General features: G+C 39.3%; 1 protein-coding gene across 1 annotated transcript in view; it reads left to right on the forward strand.

Moving 5' to 3' along the window:
* Positions 1-21745, forward strand: part of ppp1r16b (protein phosphatase 1, regulatory subunit 16B) — a 181853-nt gene that overhangs the window by 119198 nt on the left and 40910 nt on the right. Inside the window, exon 4 of the mRNA XM_034166111.1 lies at positions 463-566. Coding sequence (XP_034022002.1) covers positions 463-566 — 104 coding nt within the window. The remainder of the gene's footprint in view (positions 1-462; positions 567-21745) is intronic.

Below are 21745 nucleotides of genomic sequence, written 5' to 3' on the forward strand. Positions count from 1 at the left end.
CCTTTGGAACAGTTTTTATATGACACGGATAACAGTACAGCTGCATCTATGTTGGCCATTTTTAGCTTCTCAGTGGTCGACAGAATTAACGACTTTTAATGGGTCATAAGCATTTATTTGTGGGCCAGAGTTCACTGGAGTTGAACACAATACATGAGATCTCTGCTAATTATTTTGGCAAGCATTTGGCCTACTGAAGCATATCCAAGTTAATCCACTGAATGCTGTAAATGTCACTGAAATGAATCAAAATCTGTTCTGAAAATATTTGTGAAAATTCTTGTGTGAACAGATCCAGAAAACCACTTTCCTTGCGCCTTACTGTCAGTTTTAATGTTGTAAATCTGTCTTTAAATCTTTTCATCTGGTCTTAAATCTGATTCATTGGCTTGGTCTCTGAAAATGATGTTTCTGCACTTTTTTTTTGTTTTGTCTTCAATCATTTCTTCTGGTGTTCACCAGTGGTGCTGACCTGTTGGCGGTTAACTCAGACGGGAACATGCCCTACGACCTGTGTGAGGACGACCCGACACTGGACATCATTGAAACAGCAATGGCTAATCGAGGTAGAATTTACTTGCTTTAAGAGAGGATACGTCTTTGGCTTTTTCTAATTTCAGTGTCCTCATATAAAAACCACGGCAAGTCTTTTTTTTTTTCTCTCTCTCCTTTTTTTTACTGACACAACTTCAATGGAATTTTTTATGTGAATGAATGTTTGATCAGTCTGTCATGATTTTCAAACCTCAATCAGTTCTGAGCAATTCAAAAGTGGTTTGTATGATTAATAAGTGGAAAAACCTTCATTCTGCTTTTTTTTTCATTTCTATACTCATTGTTCATTTGGTTGACTGTTTGTTCAGTCTTATTTCAGGAGATTGCTGTGGCTTTAATCTAGTTTAATTTCGCTTTTCACTCTCAGCACCACATTGGAGAAATTCCCCCACCTAAAAAAGAATTCGTAAGTTTTAATGAGACTGCTTTATATTGTACTAGCGTGTTGACTACCCATCACTATGTGATGGTAAATGCAACTTTTCATAACGGTTAAAAAGAGGAAGACAACTAATATTTTCATGTTTATCATTATCATGCCTTTTTATAGACCATGGCCCATATCCACAAAGCAGCCTAAGGCTAAAAATAGCTCCTAGTAACATTATCCTAAGAAAAATCTTATTCCTCAAATTCTCATACATTTCTCAGAACATTCCCTTGGTAAGATGAAAATTGTCCACAGAGCACCTTAGGCCTTAAGAGAGCTCCTAAGGTGCCAAACTGGTAAGAGGAGGAAGAAGGACTTTTAAGAAGCCTAAGAGAGTCTTAAAAGCAGACAAACTGGTGTAAAAGACAGAGAGGTAGCAGAGATATTCTCCGTATGTAGGATGACAGTGAGTCAGTAACACACTATCAGCTTGATCTATGTAATTATTTTATGTTAATTTACTGTCTTAATGTATTTATAAATTGTTTAGGTTGTTGTTATCATATTTACACATTAATATTATCATTATTGTTGTTATTGTTATTAATCAGTATCAGTATTATTGATATTATTTTATTTTATTATTACTTCTATTTTGTGATTTAATTTTTAAATGGACCACAATGGAAATAAGTCTTTTCACTTTCTTGTGTCATGCATATATTTTTAAGGTATTTACAATCATGTTATGTACTTACATTGAATTTATTAGTAAACTCACACAACCACGCACACTTTTAATATGAAGATAATCGGCATGCGAATGAGATATGTTCAAACATCTTGTTAGATAATATCTGTGCTAATTCCTTATTCTATGTTAGTAAAACAAGTGTTTATCTGTGATATTTGTCTGGAAGTTTCTGAGCATTAAGTTTCACTTCCATCATATGTGCAAGTTTTACAGACAAGGAGATTTTCCCCTGTTTTTTGTTAATTTTGTTAGTTGGGGGAAGTCCAGCCGTTTCGTTGTCAGGCTGTTGCTATGTCAAATTGGATAAAGGAATAATCCAGATTATATTTTCGGTGGATACAATATGCAGACTTCACCGATGGAGACCAAAATTTTACAGTAACTATAATTATTTGTGAGACTTATTTGGATAATTGTTATACTATGAATGTATTAGTACGATCTCAAAATTATTGGGGATGTTTAAAAGGACTTTGTTAACATTTCGCTTGGGAGACCAAAATATTGGATGAAATCTCAGGGGGGTATACCACCAAGTTAGTGAAGGTTTGTGCTGATTCATATTGGTATTGAGGGGGACATATATTAATACAGTAACATGCTTTTGGAGGGCGGTATGCATTTTCAGAGGCCCGACGTCCATGCCCAGTCACCCAATTTGACCGATATAATATGTCATTTTGGGCGACTGGGCATGGACGGAGGGACTCAGAAAATGCATACTGCATGACATCTGCATGTTATTTGCATTATTATCACTTACTGAGATACACAACACGTGGAATCACATTAACAATATTTAATGTCATTTCAAAACGCACAACACCCAGCAAACACATACATGAAAAGTTGGCTAACTTTAACTTCTGTCGTGTTGGCTGGTGCGCGCTGCTGTCCAAATTCGCTCATTGTCGTACTATCCATGAGAAAATCATCTGTAATATCCATATTAGGACCAACACACACTTCTCGCGTTTTCATTTTCTCGTCTGTGGACAGTTCTTAGGCTGCGCGCGCTATGACGTCATCAGTTTATGCACAGTGGGCGGATATTGGGATACCTGTCCACTACTGCGGGCAGGTATAGCCAGGTAGCGTAAATGTAAATCTATACTACCGGCCCAGCAACGCCTCAGTAAGTGATAATAATAAGATATACCCTTACAGATGATTGGCATGGAATATCCACCATCATTTTCTTATAGTTTCATTAATTACTATTAATATGATGGAAAGGGGCTTAATACAGTATTCTAGAGATTATAGTGTAAAAAGGAGGCCTGCTAGTATTGTACACATAGTATTTAGAAAAATATGACAGCTCAGTACTTAGGGGGGTGCCTGACGAATCTAAATTGCTGGTTCTAAATTGCAAAAGTGGACGGAATAAGTTGTTTATTTCAATGTGCAAAGATGGATAATCTGACCAGAGACGCTGTGACTGGACTATATGAATAATTCTTAGCCATTTCATGGATGTCTCATATATTTTAATTAAAAAATATATATATTTCACATATTTGGTTGTTGTAAATTACTTCCAAACAATATTGTGTCTGACGGCTCTGTAACCAGAGCCCTGATGGGACTAAAGATATGCTGAGGGATTGGCTATGAATTTGGTATCAATCTAATAGTTGACTGAGTTGGTAGAATATTTTGGCAGATGGGTGAGCTTGTACCTTCAAATTATTACATTCAAATTGACTTGACTTTAGCAGTACCTGTACTGGTCCTGTGTATAAGATGTTTGTTTTTTAAATGCATCACCACTGCCTGAGACTAAATGAGGGGTACCTTTCCCCTATCAAATGTTACAGCACTCTTAACAAAGCGATACCCATACGTTCCCCTCCTGAAGAAGACCCTGGAAGATGAGAAAGAAGACCAATGTGTTTTTGCTGTCTAATTAAAATGTTGTGCTGTTCAGTGTTAACACATATAGGTCACGGTTCTTTTTGGAGATGTCTTCTGTGTTTTTATCTTTTATCAATTAATTTTCTTTTTTTTATTTTAATTCGCTGATATCCTGTCTAGATTTTTTGTATGATACACTGAGCAATGACGAATCCTTGCTGCAAATAATCTGGTAATGAAGTCCTGCATACATCATTTTTGTTATTGATATAGGTATTGTAGTGCCTATAATTTGATTTGTCCGTACATGGGGAGACTCTGACATCATGCACTTTTATTAAGTTTTTTGTTATATTAACATGTTGCAACTGACAAAAGAAGATGTTAAGAGCAATTGCTGACCACTCCATCAGCATGGATATCTGGTATATTTTAGTCTCATTTGTGTTTATTATGGACGTGTGGATAATTTCATGATGAACACTAAGAGTTTGCAGTGACACTTGATGAGCTTATTCTTATTATTGCCTTTATAACCTTTGTACCTGATCTTGTCCATATTTCATTTGATATGGGAATGTAATAATCATTTGTTGCTGGTTGAGTACAGAATTATCTAACAGATTAATCTTTGGGAATTGATGGGGAAATAATTCAGTTCACATTCAATGGTCTTATGAATTTAAAGGTTAGTGACAATTTGGATGTGACACCTTGAATGGTAGTTCCCTCTCACACCTGACTGCCCCTGCCTTGTTGGCATGTTGTGTCAGGCTTGTATGGAAGGTGGGATGGCTTATGACGGGAAAGATCCCACATCATAACTCTGGACGACCTAACAGGCACTGTCACGATTACGTTGATGTCTCAGAGAGACGCTGACTTATTATGTGGGCACTGTGAGGGAGCATCAGGATAGGGCCAATTGATGGTTGCCTATGTGCCTACATGTTTGTCAGAAAATTGATTTGATTGGAATATTGGATCATACATGGGAATTGAATTATGCCAAAATGATCTTTATTGTTGACATGATAGACTCATATCAAGAGGGGGAGTTTTTAGATAATATCTGTGCTAATTCCTTATTCTATGTTAATTATCAAGTGTTTTTCTGTGATATTTGTCTGGACGTTTCTGAACGTTAAGTTTTGCTTCCATCATATGTGCAAGTTTTAGAAACGGAGATCTTCCTCTGTTGGTGAGAGCCAGTAACCTTAGAAATGTGAGACTAAACCACACCTACTGTGATGCCCACAAGGTATAAAAAGTGTTGTATGACTCATTTTAGGGGCCTTTCACAAGATGGACACTGTCTGTGAGGGTCCCAGGCCTGGTTTCTAACGTGACATTTAATAAACTCAAAATGAGGAATACAATGGTTTGGTTTTTGGTAAGGGGCAGAATCTTACATAAAAGAGCCAGGGGAAATAACAATCTTCAAGCTGTTTAACAATTCATTTTGTGGTGAGCTGTGTAGAATAATGAAAAATGAGAGAGAGGTTTTGTTGTTTTGTACTCCACCACTAGGAGGCGCTCTTATTTTTCAGATAAACACCACAAACAGTGAAGGGGCGGCATCAAACACGAAACACTTTTCACTTACAGTGACAACATGGTGACAATTAACTCACTAAACCAATTGAACTACAAAAACACAATACATCAGTAACACTAACAACACTGGGGTTACACTGGGTAGACTAACATGAACCACAATAACATTTAAAACCCCAGAATTCCCATAATGTACAGCAGCACAACAATTTACAGGTTCAGCGACCGGTCCAGCAATTGCTCCAATTAATTTTACTGAGTATCATCATCATGACATTAAATTATTTTCACGAGTGCGCATTTCTGAATGCAATTCAGGTTATATGATCGGTTGATTTTACTGTTCATTCTTATGTAGGAGCACAGAGCGCATTTATTTTGTTATTTCCCATTCCTTTTCTGTGACAACCAATTTCAGCTTTTACAGGACCATGTCATACCTAGCAGCGGGGTCAAACCGACCTCCTCACTAAGATAGGAGTTTCTGTCAACTCCTATCTTAGACGCAGAGAGACACCTCTTGGGTCTCTCTGCGGCTGGGAGTCCTCGCCAGGATATTTTAAGCTAAGTTAATAATTTTAATTTTATATATATATATATAAAAATTGTTTTTTTTTACATTGTTTTTCACATAAAGGATGTCAGCAGCTCTTTGTCTGGCATTTCTTGGATGAACTTTTTTCTTTCCTCAGCTTGGATGCACTTTCTCTTTTATCCCGCATGAGCTGTTCTTTTTCTTCACCAGTTTTTGAATGATATGACTTTTTCGTTGATATCATTTTCCTCCTTTTAGCACTCTACAAGCTTTCCTTTTATTTTCCTATTAATGTATGTTTTCTTGTCATTTTGAAGGTCTGAAAAGAAGTAAAAAGATTTCTTTAAAGCACATGTAATATGTAATGCATTGGTTACAAAATACATAAATATAACGCAATGCTAAAATCCCCTCGGCCGTATGAGCAATGTGTTCTTCATAATTTGCAGTTGTTTAATTAATTATTAAGATCCTATTGTCTTACGTACAATTTGTTCATGTTCAATAAAGGCCGTCTCCTAATCAATCAATCAAAAATAATATTTACATTTTAACGGCGTCTGCAGGAGGCCTTGCACATGTGTGTGTACATGAGCTTTTGACAAGAGCAGAAGTTGTGCAAATCCAGGAATATTCTTAGATGACCCTCTGTGCATTTGCAGGTATTAATGAGACAAATTTAGCTCTATAGGAAGTTATCTTTGAGATAGTGGAAGTTAGCATGCATGCCAGGGTTGCCACCTTTCAGAAATGAAAATAAAGGACACCCACCACGGCTCCTCAGGGCCACTACCACCACCCAAGAAATGGTATATTTAATTTTGAAAAAAGCACTTAGTCATGCTTAGGGATGGGTATTGATAAGATTTTATCTATCGATACCATTATCGATTCCGCTTATCGATACGATACCTTAGCGATTCCCTTATCGATACCTCTTGTGAATTTTCTGTGTACTAAAAGGCTTTGCAGGTTTTCTATGTCAACAACATTTTATTGAGCCTTAAAGTGTAAATAAATATGAAATTGGTCACTGGATCCTTAAACTCTAGACATAATAAACTCTACCTGGTGGGTAGACATCTACCTAACTGGCTTTACTCTTCTTTTTTTTAGATAGTTACATATACAGTGAGGAAAATAAGTATTTGAACACCCTGCGATTTTGCAAGTTCTCCCACTTAGAAATCATGGAGGGGTCTGAAATTTTCATCGTAGGTGCATGTCCACTGTGAGAGACATAATCTAAAAACAAAAAATCCGGAAATCACACTGTATGATTTTTTAAAATAATATATTTGTATGTTACTGCTGCAAATAAGTATTTGAACACCTGCCAATCAGCAAGAACTCTGGCTCACACAGACCTGTTCATTTTTCTTTAAGAAGCACTCTTATTCTGCACTTTTTACCTGTATTAATTGCACCTGTTTGAACTTGTTACCTGTATAAAAGATACCTGTTCACACACTCAATCAATCACACTCCAACTTGTCCACCATAGCCAAGACCAAAGAGTTGTCTAAGGACACCAGGGACAAAACTGTAGACCTGCACAAGGCTGGGATGGACTACAGGACAACAGGCAAGCAGCTTGGTAGAAGACAACAACTGTTATGATTATTTATTAGAAAGTGGAAGAAACATAAGATGACTGTCAATCTCCCTCAGTCTGGGATTCCATGCAGGATCTCACTTTGTGGGGTAAGGATGATTCTGAGAAGGCTCAGAACTACACAGGAGGACCTGGTCAATGACCTGAATAGAGCTGGGACCACAGTCACAAAGATTACATTAGTAACACATGATGCTGTCATGGTTTAAAATCCTACAGCAAGGTCCCCCTGCTCAAGCCAGCACATGTCCAGGCCCATTTGAAGTTCACCAGTGACCATCTGGATGATCCAGAGGAGGCATGGGAGAAGTTCATGTGGTCAGATGAGACCAGAATAGAGCTTTTTGGAATCAACTCCACTTACCATGTTTAGAGGATGAGAACAACCCCAAGAAAACCATCCCAACCGTGAAGCATGGGGGTGGAAACATCATACTCTGGAGTGCTCTTCTGCAAAGGGGACAGGACGACTGCACCGTATTGAAGGGAGGATGGATGGGGTCATGTATTGCGAGATTTTGGCAAACAACCTCCTTTCCTCAGTAAGAGCATTGAAGATGGGTCATGGCTGGGTCTTCCAGCATGACAATGACCCCAAACACACAGCTAGGGCAACTAAGGAGGGGCTCCGTAAGAAGCATTTCAAGGTCCTGGAGTGGCCTGGCCAGTCTCCAGACCTGAACTCAATAGAAAATGTTTGGAGGGAGCTGAAACTCCAAACCTGAAAGATCTAGAGAAGATCTGTATGGAGGAGTGGACCAAAATCCCTGCTGCAGTGTGTGCAAACCTGGTGAAAAACTACAGGAAACGTTTGACCTCTGTAATTGCAAACAAAGGCTACTATACCAAATATTAACATTGATTTTTACAGGTTTTCAAATACTTATTTGCAGCAGTAACATACAAATAAATTATTAAAAAAATCATACATTGTGATTTCCGGATTTTTTTTTTTTTTTTTAGATTATGTCTCTCACAGTGGACATGCACCTATGATGAAAATTTCAGACTCCTCCATGATTTCTAAGTGGGAGAACTTGCAAAATCACAGGGTGTTCAAATACTTATTTTCCTCACTGTACTTTAGTATGCACTAGTAGAGTTCTACCTTAGATTTGGAATGTATAATAGAAGATATACCTTACTGAATTTTCATGGTGCATCCTTCATCTCTGGGCATAAATAGAAATAAACAAAATTTGTAGTTTTTGTCAAAAGCATTTCCTTTCAGACATTATTGGCATGAATGCCTTTCCATACATCTGAGCTGAGCTCTTGCAGCTGGCTGTGCTGCACGTCAGGATGTAATTCATAAAGAATTCAGGACGTGTCATTTTTGCGAGGAAAAAAACGTTTTAGTTGATTGTAGTTTTTTGTCTGTATTACAGCATTTGTAAAGAGGTGTTATTTTATTTAAAGTGGCAATTCGTTTTGAAGTTATTAATTCCGACCGGACTCTGTCTCGGTAGAGAGCCGGGCAGTGTTTGGAGCAGTGCCAACTGAATGGATGACAATTAATTCTCATTTCTTGACTGCAACAAGAGTCCCAGTTAGTGACTTTAATCCACATAAAAGTGACTCATGATTGACAAATTTTAATGGCTTTGAAAGGGGTTAAGAAAATTACAGTCCTGCTGCAGGTTCTGTAATCAACGTAGAGAAATTATTTTCCCGACAAACATCCTCAAAAACAATGGCCGCTCTGAAGGACCGATAAGGGAATCGTTAAGCAAAAAGACTACTGATATTGGTGGACCGAATAATTTCTTAACGATACCCGAAAAGAACCGGTTCTCGATACCCAACCCTAGTCATACTTAAAGGTTTAAGTGCTTTATTGACACAAAACTGTCAATGATAAACTGTGCAGTTACTGAAGTGTGCAATAATGAACAGAAATATTAAGCAAAACACACACACACTCATCTTCAACCGCTTAGTCCAATTAAGGGTCGTGGGGGTGGGGGGTGGAGTGTAGCTTATCCCAGCAGTCATAGAGCGCAAGGCGGGATACACCCAGGACAGGATGCAAGTCTGTCTATTAAGCAAAACTTTAAAGTGAGGACATTTTTACTTTAAGAGGAAATAAAAAATACTTGTTTGCCTTGTACCCATTGCCACTGTTCGGTGGGACCGAGGCTTAACACTGTCAGGCCGGGGGTTCGACTCTTCCCACTCACATCTGCACATTTGCAAATGTTTTTGCTTCTTTGGATGTGGTGGACTTTCGGGTGTTTCTGTGTAGGCTCTCAGTTGTCCAGGTGGTTTCCATAGTAGAGAAGCTTGAATCTTCAACTTTACTGGGTTGCTTGACTTCCTCGCATCAAGCAACCCAGTCCAGTCGAAGATTCAAGCTTCTCTACTATGGAGTTTCGGGTGTAGACATGCCAGGCAACCAGGCAAGCCGTGACAGGACCAGAGAAGGTGGGCACATGGAAATGCAGCTGTGAAAGTCTGAGGTCTGTACGCTGTACCTCACGTCTGGTCCTCGCTAAGGACCCTACGTGAGGTACACATATTTTCTGTGTTTTATCTTGTTCATTATTTAGTTTTGATGAGTGTGTGAGTATGTGGGGGACATTTATGTAAATATGGAACAATTTGGGACTGGTGGCAACCCTAATGCACGCTAACATCCACAAAATGTCTTATAAATGACTCCGGAGGTGTTATCAGGTTACAAAAGCAGCATTTTCGGTTTTAGAAGTGTTTATTTCTGGCTAGCGTTTACATAACATACGACAAAGAGGTTATATTTACACACAAATGAAACAGAGCTTTGCAGCTAGCTACCAGCCTCTGACTCACCATGCTAACATCCATGAAGTAATAAGTTCAGAGGTGTTATTTGGTTCCAAAAACAGGGTTTTCAGTTTTAGAAGTGTTTATTTCTTGCTCGCTTTTACAACCCCAATTCCAATGAAGTTGGGACGTTTGTAAAATGTAAATAAAATCAGAATACAATGATTTGCAAATCCTCTTCAAGCTATATTCAACTGAATACACCACAAAGACAAGATATTTAATATTTAAACTGATAAACTTTGTTTTTGTGCAAATATTTGCTCATTTTGAAATGGATGCCTGCAACATGTTTCAAAAAAGCTGTGGCATGTTTACCACTGTTACATCATCTTTCCTTCTAACAACACTCAATAAGCATTTGGGAATATATGAGAAATGTGTATATAAACACATAAAATGAAGCAATTTTGGAGAGACCGGCCACTGATGTCACAGTGCAACTCTGCTCTGATTGGCTGTCACACCTGCCACTCAAAGACCACAGATTGAAACAGAATGTGACTGTTTTAACCTCTTAAAATACCTCTTTAAATAGGAGCTGCGTCAGTCACAGTCAGTCAGAGCTGCGTGTCGTCAGAGCGAGCTGCAAAAAGTTTGTACCTGAGTTTTCAGAGGTGGTGTTTGTGGTTGCCATCTGCCACGCCGGTGTTTGCCAACCCGGACAGTGGGAATACCACCTCAACCGGCAACTTAGCCCCGCGACTGGACAGCAACAACGTCCGAGGCCCGCCCAACGTGGTGAATTCACTGAGGCCGCGCGCTACGTCATTAGAGCCTCGCGTCACGAGTGCCGCTTCCCCGAGGCCTCGTGCAGCCACCGCGGATCCATCAGCGCGGAAACACCGAGGCCGCGCGGCACCAGCGCAGTGCAGATCCATCCCGGTGACAAACAACGCAGGCTGTTAACATCGGCGATCGACAAGCTGCCCATAAGCCGACCATGGGACCTAAGAAGGTTCTGACAGCGGAGGAAGGTGACGATATTAAAAAATCTCTGGACTTTCTATCAGAGGAGATTTCTGTTGTGAAGCAGCAACAGAAATCAATCATGGATCTGGTGGAGGAGGTGAAGGCATTACGGCTCCAGAACGCCGAGAAAGACCGGCATCTAGTGCAGCTGGAAAATAGAGTGGCTGAATTGGAGCAGTACACCAGAATTAATGACGTCATCGTCACAGGTCTTCACATCAAACCACGGTCCTACGCACGGGCGGTAACAGATGAGAGCGGAGGGGAGCCCAGTGAACAGGAGGTCAGCTCTGTGGAAAAACAGGTTGCTGATTTCCTCCTATCTAAAGGTATAGAAATGGATTTAAATAACATTGAAGCGTGCCACCCTCTGCCCCGGAGAAATGACGGTGATAAACGAACCGTCATCATGAGATTCATCAACAGAAAACACAAAACAGCACTGTTAAAACAAGGAAGAAAACTGAAAGGGACAAACGTATTCATCAATGAACATCTAACCAAACGGAATGCCGACATCGCCAGGAAAGCACGCTTCTTAAAGAAACAGGGAAAAATCCAGCACACATGGACTTCAAACTGTAAAATATTCATCAAACTGAACGGATCCCCAGAACAAGCAAAAGTCATGGCAATAAGGAACATCGAGGAGCTGGACAAATATGAACAATAGGTATGAGGACTCAAACACATCACAGCACCATGATGCAGACTGGAGCAACCCACTCATCCACATCATCTACACCCGGAGACAAGAGAGACATAATGACTAAGGATAATGATCCATTTATTTCTGCCCAGGAGCTCTGTCTAGATACATTTAAGTATAATAACTCTGCTAACCACCCCTTCGAATCTGAAAATGATCCTGATACCTTTTTCAGTGAGAATATTGTGAGACAGTGCAAATATTTTACAGAAGAACAATTCAAAAATTATAAAATCAATGATGAAAATTTTTCAATTATACATTTCAACAGCAGAAGTCTTTCTCGTAATCTGTCCACTATTAATGATTGTTTGAAAACATCCAAAAAACGTTTTTCAGTTATTGCAATTTCAGAAACATGGTTAAATGAGGATAATAAAGATCTGGTATATCTTGATGGTTATGAATTGTTCCTGGTTAATAGGCAGACGAGAAGGGGCGGAGGCGTTGCATTGTTTGTAAGGTCAGATTATAACTGTAAACTCATTAACAACATGTCATTTACAGTGGACAATATCATGGAATGTGTTACCATAGAAATGACATCTATAAACTCCAAAAACATAGTTGTTAGTTGCATTTACAGAGCTCCTGGGACAAATATTGACACCTTTGAAGACATTATCTTAGGAATGTACAACAAAATCAACAGAAATAAGCATTTATTTGTCTGTGGAGATTTCAATATAGATTTTTTAAACCCTCACAATCATCCACAAATTACCTCATTTATAAACACCTTGTACTGTTTAGGACTGTTTCCAACCATCATTCATCCTAGCAGAATAACTATGGACTCAACAACTCTCATTGACAATATTTTAACTAACGTTATATCCGGTAATCTTAGTGGGGGACTACTGGTCAGTGATATCAGTGATCACTTGCCAGTTTTCTCAGTCTTTGCATTGGAGGGTTGTTGTATGTATCGAAGCAATATCAAATTCATGAGTAGAAAAGTAACACCTGAAACAATTGATAATTTAAGGGAGGATGTATCAAGTCAGAATTGGTCAGATGTTTTTGTTGATGATGTTGACAGGTCATATGATGCTTTCATTTCCATTTTTTCCAGTTTGTATAATAAACACTGTCCATTTGTTGACAAAATATACAGAAATCAATATAGCAACAAACCATGGATAACTAAGGGACTTCAGAGGGCATGTAAAAAGAAAAACGTACTATATAAACAATTCATAAAACTACGAACTAAGGAAGCTGAAAGTAAGTATAAAACATATAAGAATAAGTTAATCAATATCATGAGACTCAGTAAAAAAACATATTATAATGAGTTACTTGTCAAAAATAGAAATAACATCAAAAACACATGGAACATATTAAATGAAATAGTAAAAAAGAATAGAGTAACTAGAGATTATCCTTCATTTTTTCAGAGTAACAACTACATCACGATTGATAACGACGAGTCTATTGCTGAACACTTTAATGAATACTTCGTTAATATGGGTAAAAATCTTGCCAGTAAGATTGACTCATCAACTAATAACTTCTGGGTAAATAATTCAACGTTTAACAAATCTGTTTCAATGTTCATTGGTGGTACTCATGAAAGGGAAATACTTGATCTGGTTCATGGTTCAAAAGTAAGAAATCGACTGATTTTAATAATTTGGATATGGCTTTATTAAAAAAAGTTATTGATTGTATAGTAAAACCGTTCAATTATATTTGCAATATGTCACTAAGTACTGGTAAATTTCCTTCTCAAATGAAAATAGACAAAGTAATTCCTCTGTTTAAAACTGGTGACAAACACACATTTTCTATACTCAACAAAAATATAAACGCAACACTTTTGGTTTTGCTCCCATTTTGTATGAGATGAACTCAAAGATCTAAAACTTTTTCCACATACACAATATCACCATTTCCCTCAAATATTGTTCACAAACCAGTCTAAATCTGTGATAGTGAGCACTTCTCCTTTGCTGAGATAATCCATCCCACCTCACAGGTGTGCCATATCAAGATGCTGATTAGACACCATGATTAGTGCACAGGTGTGCCTTAGACTGTCCACAATTAAAGGCCACTCTGAAAGGTGCAGTTTGATCACACAGCACAATGCCACAGATGTTGCAAGATTTGCTGACAGCAGGAATGTCAACCAGAGCTGTTGCTCGTGTATTGAATGTTCATTTCTGTACCATAAGCCGTCTCCAAAGGCGTTTCAGAGAATCTGGCAGTACATCCAACCAGCCTCACAACCGCAGACCACGTGTAACCACACCAGCCCAGGACCTCCACATCCAGCATGTTCACCTCCAAGATCGTCTGAGACCAGCCACTCGGACAGCTGCTGAAACAATCGGTTTGCATAACCAAAGAATTTCTGCACGAACTGTCTGAAACTGTCTCAGGGAAGCTCATCTGCATGCTCGTCGTCCTCATCGGGGTCTCGACCTGACTCCAGTTCGTCGTTGTAACCGACTTGAGTGGGCAAATGCTCACATTCGCTGGCGTTTGGCACGTTGGAGAGGTGTTCTCTTCACGGATGAATCCCGGTTCACACTGTCCAGGGCAGATGGCAGACAGCGTGTGTGGCGTCGTGTGGGTGAGCGGTTTTCTGATGTCAATGTTGTGGATCGAGTGGCCCATGGTGGCGGTGGGGTTATGGTATGGGCAGGCCTCTGTTATGGACAAAGAACACAGGTGCATTTTATTGATGGCATTTTGAATGCACAGAGATACCGTGACGAGATCCTGAGGCCCATTGTTGTGCCATACATCCAAGAACATCACCTCATGTTGCAGCAGGATAATGCACGGCCCCATGTTGCAAGGATCTGTACACAATTCTTGGAAGCTGAAAATGTCCCATGTGCCGGCATACTCACCGGACATGTCACCCATTGAGCATGTTTGGGATGCTCTGGACCGGCGTATATGACAGCGTGTACCAGTTCCTGCCAATATCCAGCAACTTCACACAGCCATTGAAGAGGAATGGACCAACATTCCACAGGCCACAACTGACAACCTGATCAACTCTATGCGAAGGAGATGTGTTGCACTGCATGAGGCAAATGGTGGTCACACCAGATACTGACTGGTATCCCCCCCCAATAAAACAAAACCGCAGCTTTCAGCGTGGCCTTTTATTGTGGGCAGTCTAAGGCAAACCTGTGCACTAATCATGGTGTCTAATCAGCATCTTGATATGGCACACCTGTGAGGTGGGATGGATTATCTCAGCAAAGGAGAAGTGCTCACTATCACAGATTTAGACTGGTTTGTGAACAATATTTGAGGGAAATGGTGATATTGTGTATGTGGAAAAAGTTTTAGATCTTTGAGTTCATCCAATACAAAATGGGAGCAAAACCAAAAGTGTTGCGTTTATATTTTTGTTGAGTGTATGTAAATATGACTGATTAGAATTGTTGGACTTGTACTAGCAGGGGTGGGCGCTAATAAGCTTTGCTTCAGCCCACACCCTTTCGGACTCACTAGTTTTGTCTGTGTTTGTTTGTGGAATTGTTCATTTTTTTCTATTTGAATATTTTGTGTGCCGAATTAAAAAACTTTGTCACTTGTCACTTGTCAAGGTTAGCTATCTTTGAACTTGTCCAATGTCTGTGTTCCAAGAATGTTCCCTGTGAATTTGAAAATTCTGGTAGTAATAAGGCTGGACTTTTGCTGAGCACGGACGGACGGATGCAAAGCCTGTCCAATACCTGATAGCCATATTTGATGGCCACAGGTAAAAATAGATAAGCTGTTTGCTGATCCAGACAAGTTATATGTCTTGCCAACATCAGAAGACAGTCTGTAAAACTAAGATGGAATGGAATGATTAAAAAAAATCACAGGGAAGAGTGTAGTCTGGCTATGAAAGTGAAGAGTATAGTATATAAGTTGGAGAGAGTATTGTGTGCAATTTAAAATACTACATCATTTGAAAATGGTGAGTGACAGGATTATTAGTAGTGACTATACTATGCCACTGGCCTGTGTTTTCAATGATTTTTTTTTTTTTTTTATTTGTTTATTGCTGAAGTGCTCAAGTGAAGTACCATGGCATTGGGCCAACCTTTCTAAAACAAATAGTGTATGTATTTTCCAAAAGAAAAAAGTTGTCAAATCAGTGACATGCACCAGGAAAATGTCTGTTAAGGATCAAGAGTCAAAGAACTTGGCTGAGTATAATCTATCATCTACCTAGCTTTTTCTCCCCTGCCCCTCTAATAGTCTGGAGTTGTATCTCTTTTCTTTTTTTTTCTATTTCTTTTCTTCCTTTGAAGCCCAAAAGTGAAAATGGCATCTGCTTTATTGTTGTTGTCTGTCTGGCAAGAAGCCTCATTTATAAATCAGTGCATAGAATTCATACTAAAAGTACACAATCCCCAAAAAAATCAGTCTTATAAAACAGTTTGTTTGCACAGCTGCAAGAAAATCATATTTATAAATTGCATGTGCATCTGCCTTGTAAATAGTCAATGCAAAACACCTCATGAATATTCAAGCATACACATGAAGCCAGAAATGTGTACTTATCATGGCATCCCAAAGGAAGAGAAGGAAAGGCAACATTGCTGAAACAGAAATCAAGGCTTGTGCTTGTGTGTGGTCACAGCAGTGAAATGATTTTTAAATGCTGCAACAGAGGTGTGCAAGGGCACATTGCAATATTGCTTGTTAGACTTCATTCATTTATTAACATTAGTTGAACAAACTTTAACACGCTTTAACAAGCTTTAACAAACTCACCACAAAAACCAGCATGAAATCTTTCAAGTCACTGAATAGCTATACAATTATTTATCATTAGATTTGTCTCAGAATCTTTTGCGCTGCTGTGATGTAATTGTGCGTCTTTCTTTATTAACATAAAATGTCTCCTAATAAAATTTGAGCAGTAAAAGTAACATGGGCCCATGTTTAATGTAAAATTACAGGAGGGAAACTATTTTTTCGTGTCAGTATTGCAGGCAGGACCTTGTCAAAAATGATGGTGATAATCCAGTCAAGGCCACTACTAATATCGTTACATATCAGCCTCTGCAGTGTGCTGATGAATTATTAAACGTGATTTGACTTAAGATCTGAGTCGACTTATATATTTAACAGTTGAACAGCCCCTCTGGAATAATTATGGCTCACTATCACATCAATCAACTCCATATTTCTTATGATGCAGTGCATGCCTATGTGACATGAGTTATTAAATGGAGTTCAATGTATGAGTTATGATTTACTCACACACGGCATCAATATGTATAATGCCACCATTCATATTTTAACTCTGTCCAAAATGTTTGTACATATGGCTCACAATTTGTGTACATGTGTGAACATATTGCCATCCGGTTATTCTTTTAAAAATCACAGCATATACATTAGAAGTGTGATTTTGTCCCGTTTTGTGCATGCACAACAGTTATAAATGAGGCTGTTGGTTCTTTCTGTGTGGAGCTTGTGTGTTCTCCCTGTGGTTGTGTTGGTGTTTGTGCACCAGCTTCCTCCTACCTCCACAGGCATACAGGTTAGGTGAACTGAAAACTGTCAATTGACTGTAGTTGTGAATGAGTTTGTCTGTTTGTCTGTGGCACTACAATGGACTGGTGGCCTTTCCAGGCTATACATCATGTCATCTTCTATTTAATCTGTCTTTAGAGATAAATGTGTAACTTCAGTCGTGTATAATGGAGAGCAAACGTTGGTCATTCATTTTGTACACCTGTATTCTGTACACTACACTGGGGCCAGCCTTATATTGAATGTGCAATATCCATAAACCATCAGTTTGGTCACTTATTTGCCAGCATTCACTCATACTGGAAGGACTTCTGACGTCAAAGGATACAACATTTTACATAGACAATGAAAGTAGTCGTCTATTTATGCTCCAGCCAGTTGAAACTTGGACGTTGCCTTGACCTTTGCCACTTGCTGGTGTACTCAGCGCTGAGGCAGCTGCGGGTTGGATCATATTCAGGGAAGCTCGCAGTATGGCTGGAGCTAACGTAAGTGCTTATTTGACACAAACTTATTCCAGCGGTACCCAAGGGTTTTCCGGTCACTACCTGGAAAAAGCAGGTCATGAAGACTTGCAACTTTCTTCCCCTGAAAAGATACCAGCATTGTCCAGCTCTTCCCAGGTGTCATGACATGGCTGAAGCCCCAGAGACCCGATCTCCTCCATTCCCCACCGGGTGCAGACAGACCCAAGCAATGACCCTTCCACTGTGCCAGGTGTAAAACAGGGTCCTGTGTTGGACATTTTGTCACTGCTGACAAACTGAATCTTCTGATTTTATTTTGTAGTAGTGAAAAAGCTAAGAGGAAATTTTTACTCGGTTATATTATACTGCAGGTATTAAGTAACATTATCATGCAGATCAGCTTTACTTATTCTGCTAAAACACGTCGTCTCTAATTGGATCTTGTACTGATTGCTTTGGGACAAGTTTGTATCTCACGTTGCCATCCCTCATCCTTATCGGTGAGTGTGATTGAAGTCACATCTCTTGGACGACACGCGGGAGCAGCAATTGATTCACTGCCGCCAGTTCTGTGAATGCCTGTTCAGCACCCTGCTGCGGTCATTCAGCCTCACTCCTTCTAAAGTACTTTGTAACATCTTCCAGCAGTTGCTTGTCTGCCCTCCTACAGCACATGCATAGACATCAACCATAAATCTTGTTGTAGGATTCTGGATTATCCCATGAGGATTAAGCATCGCCAAACAACCAGGGCAGCATACGTTATTTATGATCCAGCGCACAGGGGTGATGTATTTCAAAATGACAGTTAGAAATTATATTTTGAAGAGGTCTGAGATGATGTGTGGCATAAAACTAGTTTAGATGGTGCTGTAATGGCACTTTTCAGAACATAGTAGTACTCATAGGTAGAGATAGGATTTATCACAAACTAAGCCATTTTAAAATGTGAGTTGAGCACTTGTCCATTAAGATTGGACTTGTCATGGCTATTGTCTTGGACTTGGGTGTGAGTTGTGGTGTTGTAGTAAACCTGTATGGAAGGAGCTTATGATATGTTTGATTTTCTTTTTCAATATATACATTTTCTTTTGGATGCTCCTGTTTGGTCAGTGTCCCCACTGCAGAATCAGTATGTATTCAAATATTGGTTTGGCACCAGTTTTATGCTGGATGTCCTGCATGATACAACTCCAGATCTGCACAACCCTGTCTCACGGCAAGTCGTGATTCAGGAGCACAAAAAATATATTCATCTATTGGTTTGTGAAGAAAAGTGCCTCATTTTCATCACGGCAGCACAAATTCATTGTCATTCATTCCGTAATGGCTGCACGAAATTAAAAGTGAAGCGGGGGTTGGGTGTGTTTATGGTTAGGGTGGGGCAAGGAGTATGATTAGGTTATGGTTAAGGTTAGGGTTGGGGGTTGGAGTAGGGTTAGTAATATTGAGTAAAAAAAAAGCTCTGTCACAAAATTTGACTCATTTCCTGCCAGGAGCATGAAAAAAAGCATGAGACTGGGCTGGATCTGCACGGACAAAGAACCTAATGTACATGTTTTGATGGTATGAGCAAACTAGAGCCCAACCAGTAATATCAGTTGGCTCATATAATCAGCCGATGTCAGCCTTTCACAGCCTTTTTTATTTTACCAAATAAACAATTCAAATAAACAGTCTGTTGGAAATGGTGTCATTATGTGTTTATCTAGCCGAGGGTGCTTCAGCAGTGTAGTATACAATGCTGCCAAGTATGGCTTGGACCCCATCACCCCTTGGTCACATTAGCTACAAGAGACATTCAGTAGGCATTTTACAGTGACAAGAGACAAGTGATCACTATGTTGCTAGTTAGATGGAGCCAAAATAGATGAGAAGTCTATTGTATGCAAATTCAGAATGATGCAAGATGGTAACTGCCAATCAGAGAGAAGGCAGTGTGACATACATTGGTTGGTTGGTTGTTCTATTTCTAGTTATTTCTAATAAAGTTCATGTTTAAATTGTAACACATCAAGCCTCAATTACATTTCTGTGTCACCAGGGTTTGATAATGAAATGTTAGGAATCAATGCTGTTTTTATGTATTTTGCAGCACATCGTAAATGTTTTTACTCGCTAATCTTGGTATCGTATCAGCCGCCTCAAAAAAATCTTTATCTGCTGGGCTCTGGAGGGAATTAAAGCAGCCATGGTGACAGCATGCAAACTGTGCATTGGTGGGCACGAACCAAGGCTCTATATGCTATGAAGCAACAGTGGTAACCACTGTGCCACCATGCTGTCATTTGGTATACCACATGAAAATTCAGTAAGGTATATCTTATATATTATATTCTAATTCTAAGGTGGAACTATGCTAGTATACTAAGGTATATTTAAATATCTAAAAAGGAAGAGTAGAAAAGAGTAGAGTATTGTTAATTTGTATTGTTAATTTCACTGTGACTTCAAAGGTCTGCAAGCAACAGGAGCAGATTGCTGTGGAAGGTGACAGTGGGGTTGTGACTCCAGAAAGCACTCTGTGTCCCGCACAGTTTGATGATTGACACCTCAGGGAGCTCAGAGATGCTCACAGCTCTCTCACTCTCTGCAAGATGCAGATTGGAGTACTGTATATTCATGCTGTGTGACTGTAAACAACCAAAGTCTCCACTGTGTTTTTGTGAAATGAAAGAAGTCAAGTAGATAAGCAGTGACACAGATAAATACACAGTGGCAGGTTTTTAAGTGTATGTGTGTGGTACAAAGGATGACTGACAGAATGTCATCTTGATTTACAAAGACTGGATAAATATAACATCTTGAGGTCATGAGGTCTTGTCAGTAGTATTTGTTACTGTTGTGAAGACACGTTGGGAGCTGAGATGTTTAAGCATAAAAGACACCAAGATAAACATTTGGGTTGTGCAAGTTAATGTGTGGTGATTTGTCCTCCTTTAATTAAGCCTTTATGATCTGTGGCCATTTCTGAGCAGTTTCCACACAAGTGACACACCCAGCAATAAAGATGTATTCTTCTCAACCATATGATGGAGTCATTTACTTAAAGAGAAACCATAAAAAAAACCTTTACATCTTCTGGAAAATGAGCATGTTTAGAAATTCTTGGGTTCAAAATTGAAATTAAAAACACTAAAATATTTAAGTTAATGGATTTTATTTCAAGTTACATATTTTTAATGTCATTATTTTAAGAACACAATGTGTTAGTTCACTGGATTAACTTTTGTAACTTATGTTGTTGTTGTCCATTCGGCTGCTCCCGTTTTTTTGTGTTTGGGGTCGCCACAGCAAATACAACCAGATCGGCATTGGTATTTGGCACAAGTTTTACACTGGATGCCCTTCCTGACGCAACTTCAGTTTTACCTGGAGAACACACACACACACACAGCTGCTGGTGGTCCAAAGAGGACTGGATCAGGCTTACATAGAGCAGATCGGCTGCAACTTTTGTAACTTATGATGTTGCTAAATAAGAAAACTAAAGATGGGTGGCATGATGGAATAGCGGTTAGCACTGTTGCCTCACAGCAAGAAGGTCATGGAATTGCTTCCCACTTGGGCCTTTCTGTGTGGGGTTTGCATATTCTCCCTGTGTTCACGTGGGTTCCCTCCTGATTCTCTGGTTTCCTCCCACTTGAATTGGAATGAATTGAAAACTAAAAATTGGCTGTAGCCGTGAGTGAGAGTGTGGGCACATGTTTGTCTTTCTATATGCGGTCCGCGGTAGATTGGCGCCCTGTCCAGGGTGTACCCCGTCTCTCTCCATGTTTGCTAGGATAGGCTCCAGCCCCCGCCCCCCCATAACCCTTGATTGGAGTAAGCCAGTATAGAAAATGATTAAATGAATTACAGAAATATTTGAATTGCTGAACAAATTAGAAAAGCCAAACGTTATGGCAATTAGTAGCGTTGTTGTTTCTATTAGGGCACACAATGGACCACCCCAACAAACATACAAACAAGGAAAAATTTGCACCATGTGTGTCATCAGCTCATCTCTTTTTTTGTATTCTGGATAGTATTGTGTTGTACTGTGGC

The sequence above is a fragment of the Thalassophryne amazonica genome, chromosome 3, assembly GCF_902500255.1.
Source record: "Thalassophryne amazonica chromosome 3, fThaAma1.1, whole genome shotgun sequence".
NCBI classification, from domain to species: Eukaryota; Metazoa; Chordata; class Actinopteri; order Batrachoidiformes; family Batrachoididae; genus Thalassophryne; species Thalassophryne amazonica.